General features: G+C 26.1%; 1 protein-coding gene across 2 annotated transcripts in view; it reads right to left on the bottom strand.

Annotated features, from left to right (window-relative positions):
• Nucleotides 1-21,991, bottom strand: part of LOC126897618 (uncharacterized) — a 27,193-nt gene extending 5,202 nt beyond the window's left edge. Inside the window, exons 1-14 of one of the 2 annotated variants that reach the window (XM_050671348.1) lie at nt 21,823-21,991; nt 21,722-21,760; nt 20,596-20,619; nt 20,497-20,514; nt 20,188-20,223; nt 18,988-19,005; nt 16,585-16,676; nt 12,851-12,959; nt 8,948-9,207; nt 8,160-8,390; nt 7,013-7,058; nt 6,044-6,123; nt 5,746-5,860; nt 5,468-5,685 (exon numbers count right to left, since the gene is read on the bottom strand). In XM_050671348.1, the coding sequence (XP_050527305.1) occupies nt 5,468-5,685; nt 5,746-5,860; nt 6,044-6,123; nt 7,013-7,058; nt 8,160-8,390; nt 8,948-9,207; nt 12,851-12,959; nt 16,585-16,676; nt 18,988-19,005; nt 20,188-20,223; nt 20,497-20,514; nt 20,596-20,619; nt 21,722-21,760; nt 21,823-21,886 (1,350 nt within the window). In that variant the 5' untranslated portion in view covers nt 21,887-21,991. The remainder of the gene's footprint in view (nt 1-5,467; nt 5,686-5,745; nt 5,861-6,043; nt 6,124-7,012; nt 7,059-8,159; nt 8,391-8,947; nt 9,208-12,850; nt 12,960-16,584; nt 16,677-18,987; nt 19,006-20,187; nt 20,224-20,496; nt 20,515-20,595; nt 20,620-21,721; nt 21,761-21,822) is intronic. The other variant, XM_050671347.1, reaches the window with a different exon arrangement.
• Nucleotides 21,992-22,615: the final 624 nt, after the last annotated feature.

Here is a 22,615-nt window from a genome sequence, read left to right as displayed (position 1 = left end):
CCTCAATTACAATTCAATTTATGATTATCTGTTATTACAATTGTGGGACAATATTAAAACTAAGTTAAGTATTCATAACATCATCTTATTACTCATATTATTGTGTATTAAAGGAAAATATTGTAAACTTTGATCGCAATTAAACTGTCAATAAAAATATCTAGAAACACTAATGATGTCGATCCCATAATTGAATTTAAGAAAAACATAGAAAGACGGGTTAACGTGGTATTACAAAACACTTGTACATAGAATCTTTTAGTATCGCTTTGTTCATCAACATCATCAGTGTGAAGAGACACATTTTAAAAGAAAAAAAAGTGTAATGATATACATAGTACATCATTAATATCATAATAAATTATTTGTATACACATTAGATCATTAATGTCATAATGTAGTATTTAAGACTTCAATCAATCAATCACACAAAATGAAATGTATACCAATAAAAATAAGATATATATACAGGGTGTTCAGTAAGTCAGGAAACAGGTTTCTATTGCTCTCATTGTTTGTAATAATGAGAACAATAGATACCCGTTTCCTGACTTACTGAACACTCTGTATATATGTACCTTTTAAATGTTTAAACATACTAATGAAATTTCGTAGAAAAAAGCATATATTAGTTATATAAAACAAATAGGAAATAATAAACAATATGTAATGGTAGCACATAAGATGAAGGGTAATAAACTATGTCTAATTTATTATGTAAGATATAATAGTATTTTATAATATGTAGATCATTATTGATGAAAATGTAATAAATAACATGTAATAAATTACGATTAATAAAGAAATAACAGTGGCGTCGGGGATTACTTCTTGCCTTTGAACTACGATCAAATTTAATATAAAAAGCCAAAAATAAAGAGCATTCTGGCTCAGATGTCACTCTGATGGTGGTCAGATGCAGTCAGATATTCATAGAGGCACTCACTACGCTCGATCATTCCACACAACGAAATATATGCAAAAAGTGATCCACCGTCAACACAATTATATTTGTACAAAAAAGTACAACATCTATTTATTTAAGAGTATAGCAGAAAATATCAAGGTAGGAATCTAATAAATTCACCAAAAATAAATAAGGTTTAGAATTAAATTTTATGAGTACATAGATTAAGTAGGCATACAGGAAAATCAAGTGATTATCAATAATAATAAATATACCAAGTAAATTTAATAAATCGATAATGTTTGTACAGAGTTACTTGGCAGAGTTATATCGTTGATACGTGTCTATTTCAGGAGTTAGGTTGGAGGTTCATATGTATAGCCACCATACCACTCTGGGTAGACACATGAGATGACTCAATACCACTTATCATCGATAACCGTCAAAACTCGTGGCATTATTGATATTTAAAAATTGACAATTAATTATAATAAATCCCATATTAATAAAATAAAGATCACTTTATTTTTCTATTCATCTTCTATCTTTCTTACATACTCTCGTACTCATACCCCGAATAATAATATTATTAATACAATAAAAGAGTGGATCAAATAAGAATCAAAATCCCGTCATATTCTATTTAACTTATTTCTTTTAACTGTCAAAGTAGCTCCCTAAATTAATACCCCCTTATTATTGCCATTTAATATAATAAAATATTAAATTATATATTATTTTTCTTTTTTTGATTCACTACAAAAGAATGATTTTTATTTAAAGATAATTTATTCAAAGGTAAGCAAAAATGCTGAATATAAAATTTTAATATAAGTACTTTTGGTAAAACTGTATCTATATAGAGCAGATTTCGTTTGAACTGTTATTTTACGGTTAGCGATAGCTCTGGATTCTTAGTAAATTAAAATTTACATATACATATATATGTGGTACTATTTCTTTTCTTTTCGATTGTTTCAATAAAAAAAAAACCCTCGAAACACTGACCCCGATATAAAAAGTAACTAAAAAAATAACCGCAAATGAATTTGCTTTCTGTACTTGAGTGACAATAAAAATCTCTTCAAAAATCATGGCCCATTAAAAGTAACAGTTGATTCATTAATTGAAATAGAAATATCTAATTTTTTACCTTGCGTTATATGTAATATGTGTAAAAGAAAATTATACATATTCAAGAGCATTGAAGATAAAATCATTTAAATCTACCTGATTACTCTAAGTTTAAAAAAATTATAAGGACGCGAGGTCAAACACACAAAAGTTATGTGAATGTTAAAAAAATAAAGGGCCATATTTTTGTAAAAAAAAGTAATTTGAAGATGTGATTCAAAAAAAACATTAGAAAAAGCTGCATAAATTGTTTAAGTTTAATGGCAAAAAGTTTAAGTCATAAATGTAATTTATTAAGATGATACTTATTAAGATAAATCGGATTAGATGGCGGTGGAGGATTTTTAAAAATACATCTTAGTTTGCAATCTAAAATTATTACAGAAATAAAAAAAAATTTTAATAAATTTAAAGACAATGCATTAAAAAAACTTAATTATTATTTCTATTGCACCAATAGTACAAGAAAATTACACGTATATTTGTGTAAATATACGAATATTTTCTTAAACTATGAAAGTTATTAGAAATAAATAATTACAATTCTGAAAATAATAATAGTGAAATAATAAAAGTTTCTTGAGATTTCAAATTATCTAATATAATGCTAGGGTTACAGCCTCATTTTTTTACCACTCCTTATACATGGTGTGAAATTAACAAAGACAAATATCAAATTGTGGCGAAATAAAGACCATCAGTGGTTGCTTGTAGAATTTGAAAATTTGGCTTGCTAATGTAAGAGACAAAAAAAAACGAAATTTTTTTTTTAAATCTTTTTAAAAAGTGTATTCATAAACCAATATTTGAAAATGTTAAAGAAAAAAAATTTATTAATATATTGATTCCACTTTAATTGCATTTAATACTGAATTCTGTGAATTGCATTTGAAACAAATATTGAAAGAACTTGAAAGTGAAACAAATGAGTTAAATAAAAAACCCAGCACAGGGGGGTCGCGGCACAGTGGTGACATGGTATAGATGGATCAATTATAATGATATCTGACAGTGATTAAAATCACTATCAAAAAAAAAAACGCTTCGATGCAAATCTTTAGATAGTGTTTAATTTTAAAAAATTGGTGGATTATTCCAAAAGCTACATGATCTGCTAGTTCCTTATTAATATCCTGATTAAGATAAAGTATGTCTAATGAAAAAGAGATTATTAAAAAATATTATCTCTCATAAAAAAATAATGTTGATCCATACACTTTTCAATATGTCATAGCATTATAAAGTTAAAAATGTAAAAAATAAAAGCGAGAATTTTCACACAATAATAGCATTCGATAGCCATTTTCACCGTGAACATAAAATAAAGCCCGACATTTTTTTTTTGCATAATAAAGTAAATTACATTAGCTTTAATTTAAGATATATATAAAAGTGTCAGACTTTCCGGAACACTTTCAAAATTTAAGTTGAAAAAGTTCTACTTTTTACATGCATTTTTTATATTTGAACCCCCCTCGTATATAGGAAAATGATCCGATTAAAAAACAGTATGTCAAATGAAAGATGTATATGAATACTACTCCTCATAAAAAAATTGTACTGATCCATACATTTTTCAAAAAGTTATAGCATAATAAAGTTAAAAATGGAAAATACAAAATCGAAAATTTTCACACAAAAATAGCATTCGGTAGCCATTTTTACCGTGAAGATAAAATAAAGTCCGAAATTTTTTTTTATCATAATAAAGTATATTACATTAGCTTCAATTTAATATATATATATAAGTGTCAGACNAGCTTTAATTTAAGATATATATAAAAGTGTCAGACCTTCCGGAACATTTTCAAAATTTAAGTTAAAAAAATTAATTTTTTGTGAAAAAGTTGTCATTTTAAATCCCCCCTTGTGGGCAGGTTAAGGGTTAAATTTATGAAAAAAATATACCAAATGAAAGGTAATGATATGATGCATCTATATAAAAAAGAATTATATTGATATGTTTATTTTTGAAAAAGTTATGGCACTTTTAAGTAAAAAAAATTGAAAAAATTTCGAAAATTAGCGATTTTTAAATTCGTAATTTTTTTGGAGGTTTCCCCCATTTACGGGGAACGAGGGAATTTTTTTCAATTTTTGAGGGTAATGTCTTCGACTAGATACAATTTGTGATCTTTTGACGTATCATTGAAAGAAATCGGTTCGGTGAGAGCAAGAAAAAGTGGTAACAGACACAAAAAAAAAAAAAACACATCTTAGTAAAACCAATACCTTCTCAGCTTCGCATCGAAGCTAAAAAGTTACGTTGATTTAAAAGTATCAGTAACACCAAAAATACATGCAATATTTTTTTTCGATCCTGACTTTTATGACTACCACGACGATACAGAATTAGAAATATATAGTGAGCAAATATTTGAATCTATATATTATGACTTTAATGATACGTGAAATAAGTATTAAGTACCAATTGGTCGTCCAGATTTTTGAAGGGCGTTTGCTTAGAGCACTTACTGAGTTGAAAAGTCACCATATTAAACTCATTTGTATAAGAATAGAACTACTTGTAAACTATAATTCATTCATTATTAAGATTTTTCATAACAAAATCATTATTAGTTAATAATTATGAACAAATAATATTAATAAACATTATTTGTTGTATATTTGTATAACATTTTTATTATAATATAATAAAAGATATTGTTGCAAATATTTGTGTCAATAATTCAACGTTATTTAAGATACTTCCTAATATCTTATTATTATAATAATTAAAAAAATTAATATACAATTAAAAATTTAAAAATAACAAAAATTTTTAACATTTTCATAGTTATTATTGAGTGTCATGTTTACGATTTTAAAAACATGTGAAGTTGTTGTATAATATAATTTTAAAGTATTCTGTGCAAAAATATGTTTGGTGTCCACAATTTTTGTTTAAATTTGCCACCGAAACATCGTGTGTATTCATTATAATTCTCAGCTTTTACAGAACCAACATTGCTGATCAATGCATCAAAATAACTATAATTATAAGTTATTTAAGAGCATTGTCCAAAATAATGAAAATATCTCAAAATATTAGGGACATTGAAAATAGTAAATTATATATATATATTAATTTAAAATTAATAGAACATTTTTTAGAAAAACTTGATTCAAACATATTTTTAATAGATAATACTAAAGAGATTTTGCTATAATTTTATATACTTTTTGGAAAATTCAACCAAATAGGGTTTCAATCCATCATGTACTAGGTAAAATTTAATAATAAAAGGAAAAACAATTTTTTTTAATTCTTTCATATTACTTAGCTTATGTGCAAACCAACTGTCATAATTAGAAATTAAACAATACACATCAAAACGTTTTATAAATGTGATGAAAAATCACTGTCAGATTTCAATATTTATTGTGTCCTAATTATATATTTATGTTTTAAATTTATCTAATTACCTCACATGCATATTTTCCAACTAAATAAGTTAAATGAATATCATTTTCATCATCTAATTCACTTTTATTTGATAATGCACCTTCTAGGTTTATTTTTAAATCAAGGTGGGCTCTACTTTTCGTCGTACTATAGCATTTGGCACTCGACAATACTGCAGACCATTTGTAATATTCATATAAAGACTGAGAATATTGAATCTTTTCCAATGCGTTTATTCCTAATGAATTAGTTTTAAAAATTAAGTAAGTTTTCTTAATATTAATACTTAAAACTATACCTTTATCAATTATATCATCTGTAATTTTATCTACACTGCTTTTAGTAACATACTTTGAATTATGTTTAGTAACCGTTCTCACAAAATTGTTTACAATTGATGGCTCAAATTTATCCTTTTATAAAAATAAATATTTATTAATATAAAGGTATATAGACAATTGATACAAATACATTAAAATATAACACATTCGTAATATGAATAAACTTTACACCTACACAGTTTATCAAAAATGACATAACATGTTAAAAAATAATGAACTATATTGTATATTAAAATACCACTTTTGATAACTTACAGGAGTTGACTGCAGAATTTCCCAAAAACTATTAAAATTATTTTCTACTTCTTCATCTAGGTCATTAATAACTCCGTAAACTGTAAATAAATATATTATGAAAAATCAGCCAATCATTAGAGGTGAAAAAAATAGTAAGACTTTTTTATTTAAACCATTTAAACAATAACATTTTATAAGAATTGCAATACTTTTATATCATTATAAACATCTTTTTACCTATCTCTATTAAAAATATAAAAATTATAAATATAAGTAAAATTAGCATATAATGTAATTGAAATTATATTATAATATAAATTTTAGATACTAGTGTCTAAAATGTACACTAGTGTTTTATATAGAGTAAAATATTATATGGGACAATCATTTTCCTGTAAACTATTGACAATTTTAAACTCTCGTTATAGAAAAATTATTTAATAAAAAAAAATTACAATAATATAAATATACAGAGTGATTTTTTATCATAACTCACTCAATTACTTACACAAAAAAGTAATTTTAATAATTCAATTTTATTCACATTTATAAAGCATATCCTGTATCATCTAATGTGCGCTTTCATAAGATGCACATTTCGAGTAAAAGATCTTTTTAATATTTTTAACCCCGTATTTATATAAATTTAAGTTAACATATGCACATAAAGATCAATCGTTTAGAAATATTTTCAAACAATTTTTTGAATTAACACCATCTTATTCATTTTATTAATCAGCTTAATAGAAGCTTATAATGATGTTTTAGAGTACCGAAGACTATACAAAATAAACCTGACAACTCTTATATGCTGTAAGAAATATGTACGTAGAATAAATGTCCAACTCTCAAAAAATCCTCGAATAATAAAGACTAATAATTGCTTGATTTAGATTCTTCAATATTTTTTTAGGTTAGATAAGGATTTAAAAAAGTGTTTCCAGATTATTCAGAAATGTATTTTGCTCAAGTATGATATTAACTTACAAAATTTCGCTATGGTTTTTGCAATTTCATAATTTAATGCTCTGTCCTAAAAGTATTTAAATTATATTGAAATATTTCAATTAGAATTTTTATAGCAATAAAAAAAAATTCGTACACATTTTAAGAATAACATAATATTTGATGCAAATAATACATTATAAAGACTAAACTAACATAATTAATGATAAAATCAATGTGTTTCCCAAATCCTAAACCTCCACTTGACATGATCTCTATATCAACTATTCACACACCAGTAGTTCTCATATTACCTCCAATAACAATCACCCCCTCTTTTTTTACTTTATTATTTATCTTCTTCCTTAAGCGTTCATGTCTATAACCATTCATATTGCTTCCGATTTATCTTTGTCCATAATATAATCAAAACATCTAACTCTGTTTTTTCTTATCTTGTCTACGATAGTTGCTAACTCTATTCATTCTCTTACATATTCATTTATTTTCTTATCCTCTCTCGTATTTCACTCATCCGGTTAAATATTCTTATTTCTGATACAATATTTTCAGCTTTACTTTCATATCAACCACACAGCATTCTATAACTCATATCATACTGTTGATCTCACTATAATCTTATAGAACTTTCCTTTTAACCTCATTTAAATTATCTTATCACATAAAACACCAGACGTTTTTCCCTACTTGATCCTTCTCGATAGCATTCTCGACAATACCATTTTATTTTGTACATCTGATTCTCAATATTTACAAATTTCCATCTCGTCTACTATGTCCTTGTTTATTGTCATAATTTGTCTCGTTTCATCGTCTTCGTGTTTTCTTTCGTTCAATTCATATTCCATATTTTATATTTCGTTTTCAACACTTATCCTTAATCCATTTCTTTCAAGAACTTATCTCTACATCTCAAGCCTTTGGTCAACTTTCTCTTTATTTTCTTCTATTAACGCTCTATCATCAGTAAACAATATACACTTCGGTACCTCATCTTGTATTTCATAAGTAATTTCATTCATTACTATAAACTATAGATAAGGATTAGCAAATCCTTGGCACACACCTACCTTTAGCCTAAAATCCTCTTTTTCTCCACACACCAATGAGTGTGTATTCTAACCAACTATGGGATTAGTTTGAATAATTTAAATAGTTAAAGTACTACCTCAGCATTCTTAACTGGTTCTTTTATAGCTTTTAGATAATGATATTTAGCGTAATTTTTTTGATCCAGTTTCATGTATATATTTCCTAGTATAAAACTACTTTCAATAAGATTACTTGGATTTATGAATTTATTTTCATACTTTTCTAGCCATTCTATTCCAGTTTCAATGGCATAATTTTTTTTTAGTTTTAAATAGTCTTCATTTAATGGAATATGAGCATCGACAACCTTAAATTAATAATAAAATAATGAGCAACAAGTAATAAATCGATTAAGTAAAATTGTTAAAAAAAAAAGCTAATCTTAATTATAATTTTGTCTTTTATTTTAAAAATATTCGTATTTAAATACATCATTATAGAGGTTTAAATTTATTTGAACAAAATTCATTTGACACGATGACTTTATAATCAACATTTTTGAAGGTAACATAACTGGAAAGAAACTACGAGTACGCTCAAGGAAACAATATTTTTAACATAATCCTAAAACTTATGAACTGTGCGTCTTTTGTTTCACTAAAGAATTTGGCGTCCAACAGAGAGGACTGTTCACTTGATTTCAGTGACGTAAGGCATATAAGCACATCTTACACATTTTAGGCAACAGTCCTGTTCCTATTATCCCTTAAATTTATATTCACTTACTTTTACGGCAATAATTGTAAAAATGACTATTGGCATACAATTGACCAGTTATTTTTTTTATTTTTCAGTCGTTAATGGTAAAATATATTTGTTTTAGTTCTTTAAAAAACATATTCAATAAAATGTTTGTGGAATTACTTTTAAATACTCTTTTCCTATTAAAAACTCCATTCGGCTATCTCTATTAAAATTTCTTTCTTTTAATAAAAGTTGGTACTTCATAAATGCTTTGTTAAAATCATCTCTTCTTCGACTATTTATAATGTCAATAATCTCATTATTATTTTCAATACTCTTCATTATATCAATTTGACTTCCTCGCAAGTATGCTAACCACATACTAAGTTTATGAGAGCAAAAAAAACCATCAACAGGGAGTTGTTCAATTTTAGTAATAGCTGAAAAAAGTTATGTTATAAATTCATTTAATTTTTTTAAGTTTATTAACATTATATTAAATAGATAAAAGAGTAATAACATAACCAAATAAAAAATACGAATGTAACAGTAACATGCAATAAATTTTATATAGAATTAATTTAATCAATTCTATTTTATATTAGTTATATCTATATATTATATAATTATTTATATTTATTAAATTTACATCTGAATAATTGTAAGCTTAAATATTATAAGTATAATATACGATCTAAAATTTTATCTACTCAAATAAAACGATTCAAGGAAAAATATTTGAAATTAATACACCTTCACTCACTACGACCCCTAGCGTAATAATGGAAGGTGAGGATTCCGTAGGCATTAGTTTAAAATCTATACAATTGTAAGAACATTTACTACTATGTTCTTACCACTTATTATTACACGTTTTATTTCTATTTATTTAATTCGTAATACATATTAATTAGCATAGAGGGAGATGCTGATGTGACAATTCTACTCGTCTGTAGTCCGGAGCTACTGACGTCGAACTAACAAAGGGCAGTTGTGTTTGAGTGGCCGTTATAGACATAGTTTTCAATATTATTACTTACGTCTTATTTATATTATTTATAACTTAACTTGTTTTATTCAACGACCCGTCTATCGCCAATTGTCATCATAGCCAACCAACTCCGTCTCACTTGGATATACCTATTAACCAACTGTACTAGGATTCAGGTCAGACGTATTGTACATTACATATAACTTATATTTACTGAACATCTAAAATATAACTTTACTTTGTCGTTGACATAAAACAATAGTCTAGTTTTATTTAATAATCTATCCTCTGTAACTAAGGTACACGATTGCCTGTGTCTCCTTCAGGCAATTAAAACTCATTTAAGGAGATAGGGACGATATTTGGGCAGACGTCGGGTAGTTTCCGATTCTTGGTTTTGACCAAGATCCTCAACTATTAAACAAGCCCCTAACACAATAATTAGATTTTGCACAATATTAGCTAACTATTTTTTTTTTTTTTACTTATTAAATTACAAGCATATTAAAGCAATGTATTAAAGCAATACTTCTTCTTTTTTCTCGTATTAATCCCAACTACTTGGAGTCAGCCACCTTTAACTTAAATTTCAACTTGACAAAATTCTTATATCATCTATACTCACACAATCATCGTCATATCGCATTTAATAACATCCCTCTATCTCTTTTTGGTCTTTCTTTACCTCTTCTTCCCTCAAAATTCATTTCTATAAGTTTCTTACACTGATCTCCTCATTTCATTTACCTCATGTTTTCATTTGTCAAACTCGTACTTTATATACTCTGTCTTACTCTTACTTATTCTTAATCTCTTTTCTTCAAGGCTGATCTCTACACCTCTAGCCTTTGATTAATTTTCTCCCTATTTTCATCTATTAACACTATATCTACAGCGAACAAATGTATCAAGAAATTTCTTTTAGTATTTCTCTAGTAATTTTATCCATCACTATAGAAAATAATTAGGGGTTTAAAGCAGAATTTTAGTTTACTCCTGATCTAAAACCTTCTCTGTTATTCCTCCTACACTTTTAACTCTGGTACAAGTGCCATCATACATATTTTTTATTATATTAATGTACCTTTATGGGACTCTTTTACTCTTAATACCCACTTAAAAACCTTTCTTAGCACTCTATCATACGCTTTCCCCAAAACTACAAGTAACATACACAGCTTCTTCTTCTTTTCTTTTACTTTTCTTTTAACTGACTCACATAAAAGACTGACTCCATTGTTGACTAACCAGGTATAAATCTAAATTGTTTTTAGTTACGATTGTCCCATCTCTTATTCTCTTATCTATTATCTTTTTCCAAATTTTCATACTATGAATCATAAGCTTTATGCCTATATAATTTCCACACTCCTGTATGTCTCCTTCACCCATAAATATCGGCACCACAACCCCATTTCTCCATTCTTATGGTATTTCCCCTTCTAATAAAATTTTGTTAAAAAGATCCTTCAACCATTTCATAACATAACCGGCTAATATTTTTCATATTTCTACTGACACATCATCTAGTTCTACTGCTTTATACTTTTTTCTTTCACAGCCTCCCATACCTCTTTCTCACACATTAAATCTATCAATTCTTCATTACACAAAATATCCTCTAATTTTCCTTTAGATACTCCTCATTCAGTAATTTTTCAAAATACTCTTTCCACCATTTTTTCACACCATCATCACTGGAGAGTACCTTATTATCAATACCTTTTATACACCTTACACATTGATAATCTTAAAATATTTTTTCTCTTACTTTTGCAAGTCCATAGACTTCTTTTTCACCTTTCTTTATTCCTAGCCTATCTCACAACACATAATACCTCTTAATCTTCGTCTTATTTACTGCACACTTGGTTTCTTTGCACAAGTGTTTATACTCCATCCAATTTTCTCTCCTTTTGCTCTTCTGTCATACTTTGAACTGCTTGTTCTTATTCTCTGTGATTTTTTAAACATCCTCATCCTACCACTAGATTTCCTTGTTTCCTGGGATTCTACTTATACACCAACCAAAAATCCAATAACGTCCTCTCTTTTACCGTCTTTATAAACTCTTTTTCATTTTCCCCTTTCAATTTTCTCCGCGCAGATCCTCGATTTCATTCTGTTTTTGTATATTCTACATCCACTACATCACAACTCCAACATCATCAGTCTATATTGTGAAATTACACTCTAGTCTGGGATAACTTTACAATCTGTTAATCACTTTACATTATCTCTTCCTCATAAAATCAACCTGTGATCTATTACTCTCACTCTTATAAGTTATATATTGTTCTTCCCTCTTTCTAAAATAAGTATTAACCACAGTAAGATCATACGATACTGCAAAATCCAGGATTCTTTCTCCAGCCTCATTATTCTCACTAAAACCATACTAACTTCTACCAGTTAATGCTCCAACATTCCGCGTATCTATTCTTACTTTGTCTTTCTCCCTATTCACGAGTTCAGCCCAAAGTTAAGTGATAATATTCCTACACCGTTGACATTACAAACATTGGATAGACCTGTACACATGACTAGAAACAGCTACAAGTTGTCTAGCTAGTATGAAACATTTTATTCTTTAGACCTTCTCCTTTTCTAACTACTTTATTTCCTCTCATCTGTTGTACTCGCATTCATCCGCGATAGAACAATCTGCCTAGGTTTAGTTCAGGACGCCTTATACTTTTTGACAAAATTTAATGTCGGCTGTCAACCTCATTAGTCACAGCATACAACTGGCAAGGGACCGTGGAAGTATTCTTAAATTTATTTTATACAATTTTCATAAATGGTTATACATCTTTTTGTTTCTTGTTATTAATTAGTAAAAATAAAATTCAAATTTTTAAATACTTAGTTTTTCACTTTGTTTAATTATCTTTAATTTTAAACGTATGGTATACCTGACTATTACATTGAAATCTTTCTTTATCGTTTGTGGTTGGTAAATTTTAGAATGTAAATATTAGTTTCCACCTAAACTGACTTTATAACTAAAATCTATTAGTCTTATATAATAGTTTTTTTATGAAAGAAATATGATCTAAAATACGTTTATGCTACGTAAGTTATTTATTTACCATTTTTAACAAATGTCAATCCTTTTTCATAATTATGTGTTCTAAAATAGTACCTCGAAACTTTATAACTTGATTCGGCGAATAAAAAATATAATGGTTCACTTGAATTCTATTTAAAAACACGAATACAAATTATTAATTTTTATTTTTAGATTTTAAATAATTGGATATGAAATATAAAAATTTATAAAAAAATTAAGGTTACTGAAGAAGTTCTATTAATAATACTTTGTAGTATTCTTCTTTTTTTTCTTCGCCTTAATCTCAATTACTTGGGGTTGGCCACCCTTATCCTAAACTCTTAATTGACACTATTTCTCACATCATCTACACTCATATCGCAATTAATTACATCACTCCATCTCTTTTTTGGTCTTCCTCTACCTCTTCTTCCTTCAACATTTATTCAACGTCTTGTAATATTATAAAATTTTAAGAAACTGAACGTAAAATTATATTTTTTTATTTAAACTCCTATATACATGATTTTAATAGCACATATTGATACTTAGTAGTAGATAATTAGATTCTCTAGACGCGAATTGTGCACCTACATTGTGTGCATCATGCGTGTAGTGCCGCTCTGCTCCTTGATCTTTCCTTACCATTTTTTTAGTTATGAATATAAAATTGTTTTGCTAATCATAACAAGTTGCGGTTTAGCCGTCAAGATGTCTCTTAATATTGTTAATGATACAAATATCACTGGTTTTGTTGCATATAACACAGATGAATCTTTACTATTCACTACATAAGAGCATAGGTGTCATGTAACTAATATAACATATAACTAACCACTCGTGTCTTTACATGTATAACATAATGTATGGTATATATTTATTCTATGTTTTATAATTTTTTTGCGAAAAAACACACCAATGATGCTATTAAATTTTGAAATTTCACCATTTTAGTAGAGTTTTCCAGAAAAAATATTCAGAACCAGTATAACAAAATTAGTACAGTAAAAATTTTATTAATGCGAGACTTATAGGTCCCCGGGTCTGAGACAAAAATTCAGCTAGACAAAGCTAGTATTTAATTTAGATAATAAAACGATTTTCAAAATATATATTTATTTTTTTTAATTATCCTTTAAATTTTTTTATTATTGTAAGAAGCTATTTTCATAACTATTATAATAATTTACACTGAAAATTCAATATAATCATTATCATGAACTAATTTAAATTAATAAATAAAATTTGTTTTTATTCATTTCTATCCATATTTTTTAATTAAATACTTGTAGAAAGATTTATTGACTACAAATTATTTAGCACAACATGTACATCATATATATATATATATATATATAAAATATGTATATCATAGATAATGTTATAATTGTTCAAATATAATATGTAAGTACCGAGTTCTTTGTTTGGCAATCGACACGCGTTAAAATTCTAGAAGAAACATCTTCTACATTACGCGACCGAATCTCCACGATGCTCTCAAACTTGCTAGCCGTGGCGCATTAAATAAGATAAAATAAATACAATATTGAACAACAAATATTGATATTTATTATATACATATATTACTTGATTTATCAGCTATTAATTACTTTTTAAATAATCATTTATAACTTATAAAGGATCAATTAAATTTTTTTTAATGGTGACATATAATAACTAACTTATATATTAGATAATAATCATATTAAAAAAATCTTAATTACTTCGGACCAATAACAACTTTTAAATCAGCATTTCGAAAGTAATCAACACTTAATAGATTTCGCTGTGGATCATTTTATAAAAAAACATTTCTCTTCTTACCTAAATATAAAAATGCTGATAACTTCTGAAATATTTGTTCAAAAGTTAATATCTACTCGTCATTTTCTTAATTAGATCAATATCTATTAAATAAGCTAATTATTATATATTGTGATGTTGTCACGTTATCATTATTGTAAAGAATTATTATAATAAAGTACAGACAGCGCATCCGCTTCTAGATACTAATTAATTGACAATTAATAATTATTGAAAAATTGGCAATCATCCAAATTACTATTTAAACTCAAAGGACCTGGCCATCATAGTCTGTCGTTTCCAGTGCTTTGTGTCATTCATCAGTCTTTGTATTCATTTGTCGCTGTCCAACTTACTGTATTAATTCAAGTCTAAGTTCTTTCTTTTTCACCTACCTACTTTGGTCTTCTACATCTCAGAGTACTTATGTCTTGCATTTCGTACTCGGCTACTCGAGTAGCTGATTACATAAAAACATAGTAGTCAAAATATATTTGTTTTTCATGTAATTTAGTAGTTTATGATAGACACTACCATTTAAACTATCTTGTAAAAATTGTAAATGTTTTCTGGAGTAATTTATATTGATTTATGTGAATCTGTAATGATGGATCTTACAATTAATAAAAATATCTAACAAGTATTATTTCTCCGTAAAGTAAAGTAGTGTAAACATGGTCTGTTTACTAGCATTTTTTTTCGATTTTTTTGTGGAGCTGTGTAATTATTATGTATATTGCCATTAAAAAATTTAAATTAACATCCCTATAAGTTGCAATGGATAATGGATTCTAAAAAATATTTAATAGCTGATAAAACAAGAAACATATGTAACTAAAGGAAAAAACAATATTTTTTCAATAGTCTTATCTTATCTTGCGAGAAATCTATTGGTCTTTGACAATCTTATAACCTTTGTTACACGACGATATATAAACTTAGGACAATTCGCGTTATCAGACTTCAAATATTTACATTGACTTCACTCTCGTTTTATTTATTATATATTGTACTTTCTTACTCGTGTGATTGAAAGTTGGCATTTTAATTAATAAACGCGGCTACAAATATTTGTGTGTTGTTAATTGTTAAAACAATTCCTGAATTGGTGATCCTAACGATTCAAGACTACTTACAAGTATGTCAATAGAAGATATTGGAAAGCACTTGTCTTGTAGTTTTCCAACCACAACAAGATATAAAGGGTAAGGAAACTAAATTTAATTATATTGTTGCTGAGCTTAACTCAGTATTAGAAGACATTATAACTAATACGCCATCTAGCAAACACTACAAACATCTACGCGTTAACTAATAGAACAATTATCAATCTCTGATGAACAAAACGTTCGTCAGTTTATAAGCGAGAAATAATTAGGAAACCATCATTTTTATTTTTTCATCGCCGTTCTCTAGCCGGTACGATTAAGTTACAGGATAATATTTTTACCATATTTTGTTACGACGTCTACCACCACATTACATAAGCTATTTTGACTGCTCATTCAAAACTCCCGCTGAATAGTGTCCCCGAGCTGATTAACCAAACAGTTATACCTGCTTCTTTACATTTTGTCCACTGATACACAACAAAGTTCATCCTTTAACACGATGTTGTTTCAGCTATAAAAAGCATTAACAAAACAAGTATGCCAATAATGTAAAAACAATTCCACATATGGTAACTGTTATCGTGTATTATCTTTAGATCCTATAGAATGATTATACTATAGTATACTTCTATACTACACAAAAAGCTACAAAATCGGCTATTTTCACCCGAAGTTAATAATTATCCGTCTCAAACTCAATATCAATTGATATTTTTGGTGACATTTTCCACTGTTACGAAAATTAGTAAATAGTCATAGTAAAAATCAGTAGCATCTCAGATACACATCAAAGTTAAAATATTAAAATAATTTAATTATTCAAAAATTTTAAAAAATTTTATAAGTCAGTAAAATTTACCTTTTGTAACTCATAGTTTATAATTTCATAAACTTTAAGTTGCATCAAATCCACGCCAAATGAAACATAATATTGCAATAAAGCAAATTTTTCTAAATATATACAAAAATACATGAACTATATGTATGGATAATATACAAAGTGGTCGGTTAATTATAAACTACTCGATTATTCACAAAATAAATATAATATTGAAAAAAATTTTTAATTCTTTTTAGTTAAATATATTTCTTGATTTATCGGCTAATAATTACTTTTTAGAATCATCCCTTAGAAGTTATAGGAGTGTCAACTTTATTTTTTAAATGATGACATACATATTTAATTAGTTTATAAAATATAAAATGAATAGATTAAAAATTGACGGCTCGATAACAACTTTTAGACCAGTATTTCAAAAATAATTCTTATTTTTATATATTGGTGGGAGGAAAAGTACGCTCAGAAAATGGCTAATAATAAAAATAGCATCACTTTTTACCTCCAGGTAATATTTTATATTGTTAATAATTTCTAAAATACTGGTCCAAAAGCTATTATCGATTATATTAGTCTTTTTCTTAATTACATCATTATCTATGAAATATGCCAATTAATTAAGTATATTGCCATTTGAAAATAATGTTAACACTCCTATAAGTTATTAGAAACGTTTCTAAAAAGTAATTAATAACTGATAAATCAAAAAATATTCATAATAAAAAATCAAAAATTTTTTTTTCTAATATTGTATTTATTTTACTAGTAATGTCTCATACCTAAGTAGCAACGCTTATAACTTAGGATAAAATTATCATTTTGTTGAAATTTTATTCAACAATTATTGCCAACTTAAACTATGTTTAAAGTGGAGTATATGTTATAAATAAACACCAGTACGAGCTATATCCATCAACATTCCATACTCGCTATGTAATTTAATACTTTTAATTCAATGAATAAATTTCCTTAAATTGTTATCAACCTATTTTTAATTTTTTTTTTATTTTTAATAAGAAATAAAAAATATGTTTTAAACATAATTTAATAAGTCACTACTTATTTAAAAAAAATTAATTTTTTATTTTCATATCATAATATTCTATATTTAAAAAAAAACATTTTTTCTATTCAATTTCCCTTCTTAAAATTGAATTATCTTTAGTTTTTTAATTGAAATATATATATATATATATATTTAATCAGATTAAAAATTAGAAATAATTAAACTTAGAAAATGACCGGCCGTTAACAACTTTAGAACAGTATATTGAAACACTTATATTGACTGGGGTGATACGTGGGTCTGTTTATTATTATCTCTAGGCATTTAAGAATCACGCCATTCATCCTACCCTGTATAAAAGTGCTAATATCTTTTAAATTGCTAGTATAAAAGTTGTTATTGTCGACTGGTCATTTAATTAATTAGATATTAATCTATTTATAAGCTGATCAAAATTATATGTTCTATTTAGAAATCAAAAGTTAACACAATTGTAAGAGGGGTGAGATCATTTTTTTTTTAAGTGAAAGTTCTTTACAAAGAGTCCGAAAAAAAAGATTATCATGCATCACATTTAACTGTCACAGATGTTTTATATTGCTTTATTATTAAGTATACAGTCACAATTTTATTGTTTCATGAACGTTCGAGAAATGGATTCTATTGTCTATTGGCTAAACGGTAAAAAAAACGGTAGCACAGTGTGAACGTAGCATGGTTGGGACTAGTATAGATGATATCTGACAGTAATTAAAATCACTATCATAAGAAATGCTTTGATCAAATCTTTAAATAGTGTTTTTTTTATATTTTATAAAAAAAAAAAATTTTGGACTTTATTTTGTCTTTGTGGTGAAAATGATTACCCTATGCTACTTTTGTGTTAAAATTTTCGATTTTATATTTTACATTTTTAACTTTAAAATGTTATAACTTTTTGAAAAATGTATGGATCAATATAATTTTTTTATGAGAAATGATATTTATATTCTTCTTTTATGAGACATCCTTTTTTTTTAAATCGGACCATTACCTTTTATACATTTATATATATATATATTTATTTAATTGCTTTAATAAGTATAAATCATAAAACTTGTAATCAGGATATAAATAAGGAAATATGAGATCATATAGCTTTTGGAATAATCCATTTTTTTTTCAATTAAACACTATCTACAGATTTGCTTCGAAACGTTTTTTATGATAGTGATTTTAATCACTGTCAAATATTATTATACTTGACCCAATAATGCCACGACCCCACTGTGCTGGGACTATTTTATGTTATTAACTTTTATGAAGAAAAAATAATTTTATATTTTATACTTTTAAATATATTAGGTTAGTTATTGTTTAACAATCACCTTAATTAAACATTTTATTAATAAAAATTAGTAATTAAAATTATAACTCACGTTCTTCCATTTTTCGAGCTGAAAAATATAATTTTTTTAGTATCAAATGTAATTGATTTATTTAATAAGTAGATAAATCAAAATCCATGACAGATTTTTTAGTGCTGAGCATTAGTATAAACTGACATGGAAATTTCAGTCAATTTGAATACATTCAAAAATCAATTATTTTTAAAACCGATTTTCGACCAAATATTTTCATCTTCTAGAAATTACTACAACACGATATTATATTGTGTTTATAGTCAATCTGTTGTTAACAGAACACTTTTCGTCTTCTCTGTGACAAAATCACGTAACTCGACAAAAAAATATTTTTTAAAAAATATCAAGGGCATTCAGTAAGTTAGGAAAAAGGTCAATTGTTACAAACAATGCGAACAATAGGAACACATTTCCTTATTTACTGAACACACTATATATTTATTAGACAGATGCATATTTGAAACGTTTTTGAAATAGAATACCTCTATTATTACATGAAAAAACTGAGTATTAAAAATCATATTTTAATTGTAAGCAACTGACAAAACTGGTGGTTCTTTTGTTCTTCTTGAATAATTTCGAAAATCGTGTTGCGTGTTTTTGCTATTAAGACAACATTATGCATAATCAATTATTTATAAATTGATACTTTATCTTTTTTATATAAGGTTTAATTTTTATTTAAATATATAATTTTTAATTATTATAATGTATCTAGTGGCAGCATATCAGAGTAAACATTGAAACGGAGTCTCCCCCAAAAATTATACATGGTCAAAAATTTTATTTTACTTTTTTAAATATATTTTTCTATTTATATCCAATTTGAATGTAATGTTATAAACAACATTTTTTCTCGCTTACTTGTGCATAGATTTTTATTATGCTCTAAAATTAATGTTTTGAAGTTTTAATCTATTTTTGAAGTGAGTGATAAAAAAGAACGACAACGCGAAAAACAGTAATATGGTATTAAGGACGATTTGTATTTTAAACAATCGTGAAATAGATCTTACTTTAATTAAAAGTTAATGAACAATACATTCAATATGCTCTACAATTATATTCCGTTCTTTTTTTTTTTGTACACCTACTTAATTATTTACTCTAACAACTATTTAGAACTCTGCAAGTTTATTATTCACTATAAATCTTTGTTATCTCTTAGAATTAAAAAATATGAGATTAACTACTTTATATTTTTTAATAACTTACATTTAAATAGTGACGACATTTTGAACTCAGTAGTACCTATAATACAACAACATTTATAATTTTAAAACATTTTCTTCTCCATCAAAAAAAGAAACATAATAGTTATAAAAGTAATGTAATATAATATTATGTTTTACGATTTTTTCTTTTATTAAACATAATAAACTAAATATTTTCTTGAAAAACTTTACTAAAAATTTTAAATTAAGAAGTTTTATATCTTTCATATAAATATTTAATTTTCTATATAGTGAAAATACTACTATGGTTCACAATATTTAAATATTTGGTATGTCTTCAACTACTTACTATAAATTGTCATGTTTTCTAAAAATAAATATTACCATTCACTATTATAATTACTGATATATTTATTATTATTTCATGCAATTGTTTTGAACAACTTACCAGCTAAACTTCCAGCAAAAGTTACTGTAAATATAGAATACAAAAATAAATATTTTATATGAAGAAATAATATAGTTTTTAATTATTTATAAGTACTTAAAAAGCTTAAATTTAAAGAATATATATTTTTTCGTATACTAAGTGTTTGATTTATCATTGACCCCTAAATTCCTTCTAAGATAATAAGTAATTTGACATTTTTGTGTTAATTTTGTTGAGTAGTATTTATATTCGATTTATAAGTAGCTGAATATTTATATATCGTTTTTTGATACATCACTTATTCCTTTCAAAGGTTCATAATTAATTGATCTAAACGTCAAAATATATTTAACTAGCTTATATATTAGAAAATATCCGATATAAAAATGGTTTGAAAACTGAGATAGTCTCAGTTTGGGTTATTTTTTTCATTGTGCAAATCTCTGCAGCACTACTTCCTCCCATCTAAGTATAAAAGTATTTATAACTTTTGAATTACTATAGTAGTTTAGTTATGAATACACATTTAACTTTCAAACTATAGTTCAAAAGTTATCTGTCAGTCATTCCTTTAATTATACAATTGTTTCACTTTTATAATAATTAAATATTTTATAACTTACTTTATATTATCCATTAGTAATTAAATTCTTATTACATTATTAAATATTTATAATAGTATGTTATCATTTACAAAAATAGAGATGATATAATTATAAGAGATAAGGATAGATTTAATAATTATATAACAACTTATAAATAAAGAACAAATTGCTCAACAAAGTTGATTTATTTTTCATAATTTTTATATTGTAACCCTGGAACACTAGCGATATCTTATAGGCGCATTTTACTAGCGATGCGTCAATTTGACTCCTTTGATAGTTTTTATTGTTAAAGGTGTGAGCTTAGGTTGAGTTGCGATAAAAACGAGCTATGATCAATTTTAAAAGTGTCTTTATTCAAATCACATAAAAAAGGTACAGAGGTGCAGGAGGGAAGGGTCATAAGGAGAAGCGATCGGCGCGCGCACGATGCGTCAGTCTGACGTACGCTAGCGCTCCAGGGTTAAAAGAAATCTAGTTAAATGCTAATTTTGTACAAAATAGTTAAAAAACAAATAAAAATCATTATTTCAAAATACCTTGATTCCATTCTGTGCACTTATCAACTGGCGTACCGGCTAAACGAACATTTATTTTAAAGATTAAATTAGTTTAAATATTATTAATTACAAGGTATTACCTGGTCCACAACATTTATATTCTTTTAACTCTATTAGTATAATAATAGCTAACCAATAGTTCATTGTTCTTTTTTTTTTTTTTAGGGGCTTGTTCAAGTACTTATTACACTTAAATAAATGATATCACGAAACAATTAAAACAGAAATAATATTACACAAAACATGAAAAATAACCATTTATAATATAATCATAAATCAGACTATACTGCAATGTAAACTTTAAGAAAATGCGTTAATAAATTATTTTATTTATTAAGTATTACATCTGATCAAATATTATAAACATTCAAACAACTATTAACACCAGCTAAAATATTTTTTTACGTACATCTTATTAAAAATACAATTAATAAGAATTACATCATCTAGCGATTCAAAAATTATATATTTACACAATACATCCAGGCACGTAGACATGGATGGGCCTGGCCCCCCTTAGATTTAATGTGACCCAGGGCCGGCCTCCCCAAATTTAAAATTCAATTATTTTTACGAATTATCACAAACGTGCTAGGCCTTATATACATTGAAATTATTATTAATTTGTGATTACTATTGAGTAATACAGTCATTATTATGGCTGTATTTTCATTTTTATATTCATAGAAAACGTTATTTGAAAAAGATAACGTTCTAGACGTAATAATAAATAGAATAGCAGTTACTCCAAACGTGGTTTTAGGTAAATTTTTTTTAACTCTGGTCCAACAAATGATAACAAACTACCAAGTATCTGCATTGATTAGAATCTAGTTGATTAGAAAAACTAAAAAAACACGCTTTTAAAGCACA

This window comes from Daktulosphaira vitifoliae, unplaced genomic scaffold (assembly GCF_025091365.1).
Source record: "Daktulosphaira vitifoliae isolate Bord-2020 unplaced genomic scaffold, ASM2509136v1 Scaffold_2, whole genome shotgun sequence".
NCBI classification, from domain to species: domain Eukaryota; kingdom Metazoa; phylum Arthropoda; class Insecta; order Hemiptera; family Phylloxeridae; genus Daktulosphaira; species Daktulosphaira vitifoliae.
This window is presented reverse-complemented; position numbering and strand designations above follow the sequence as displayed.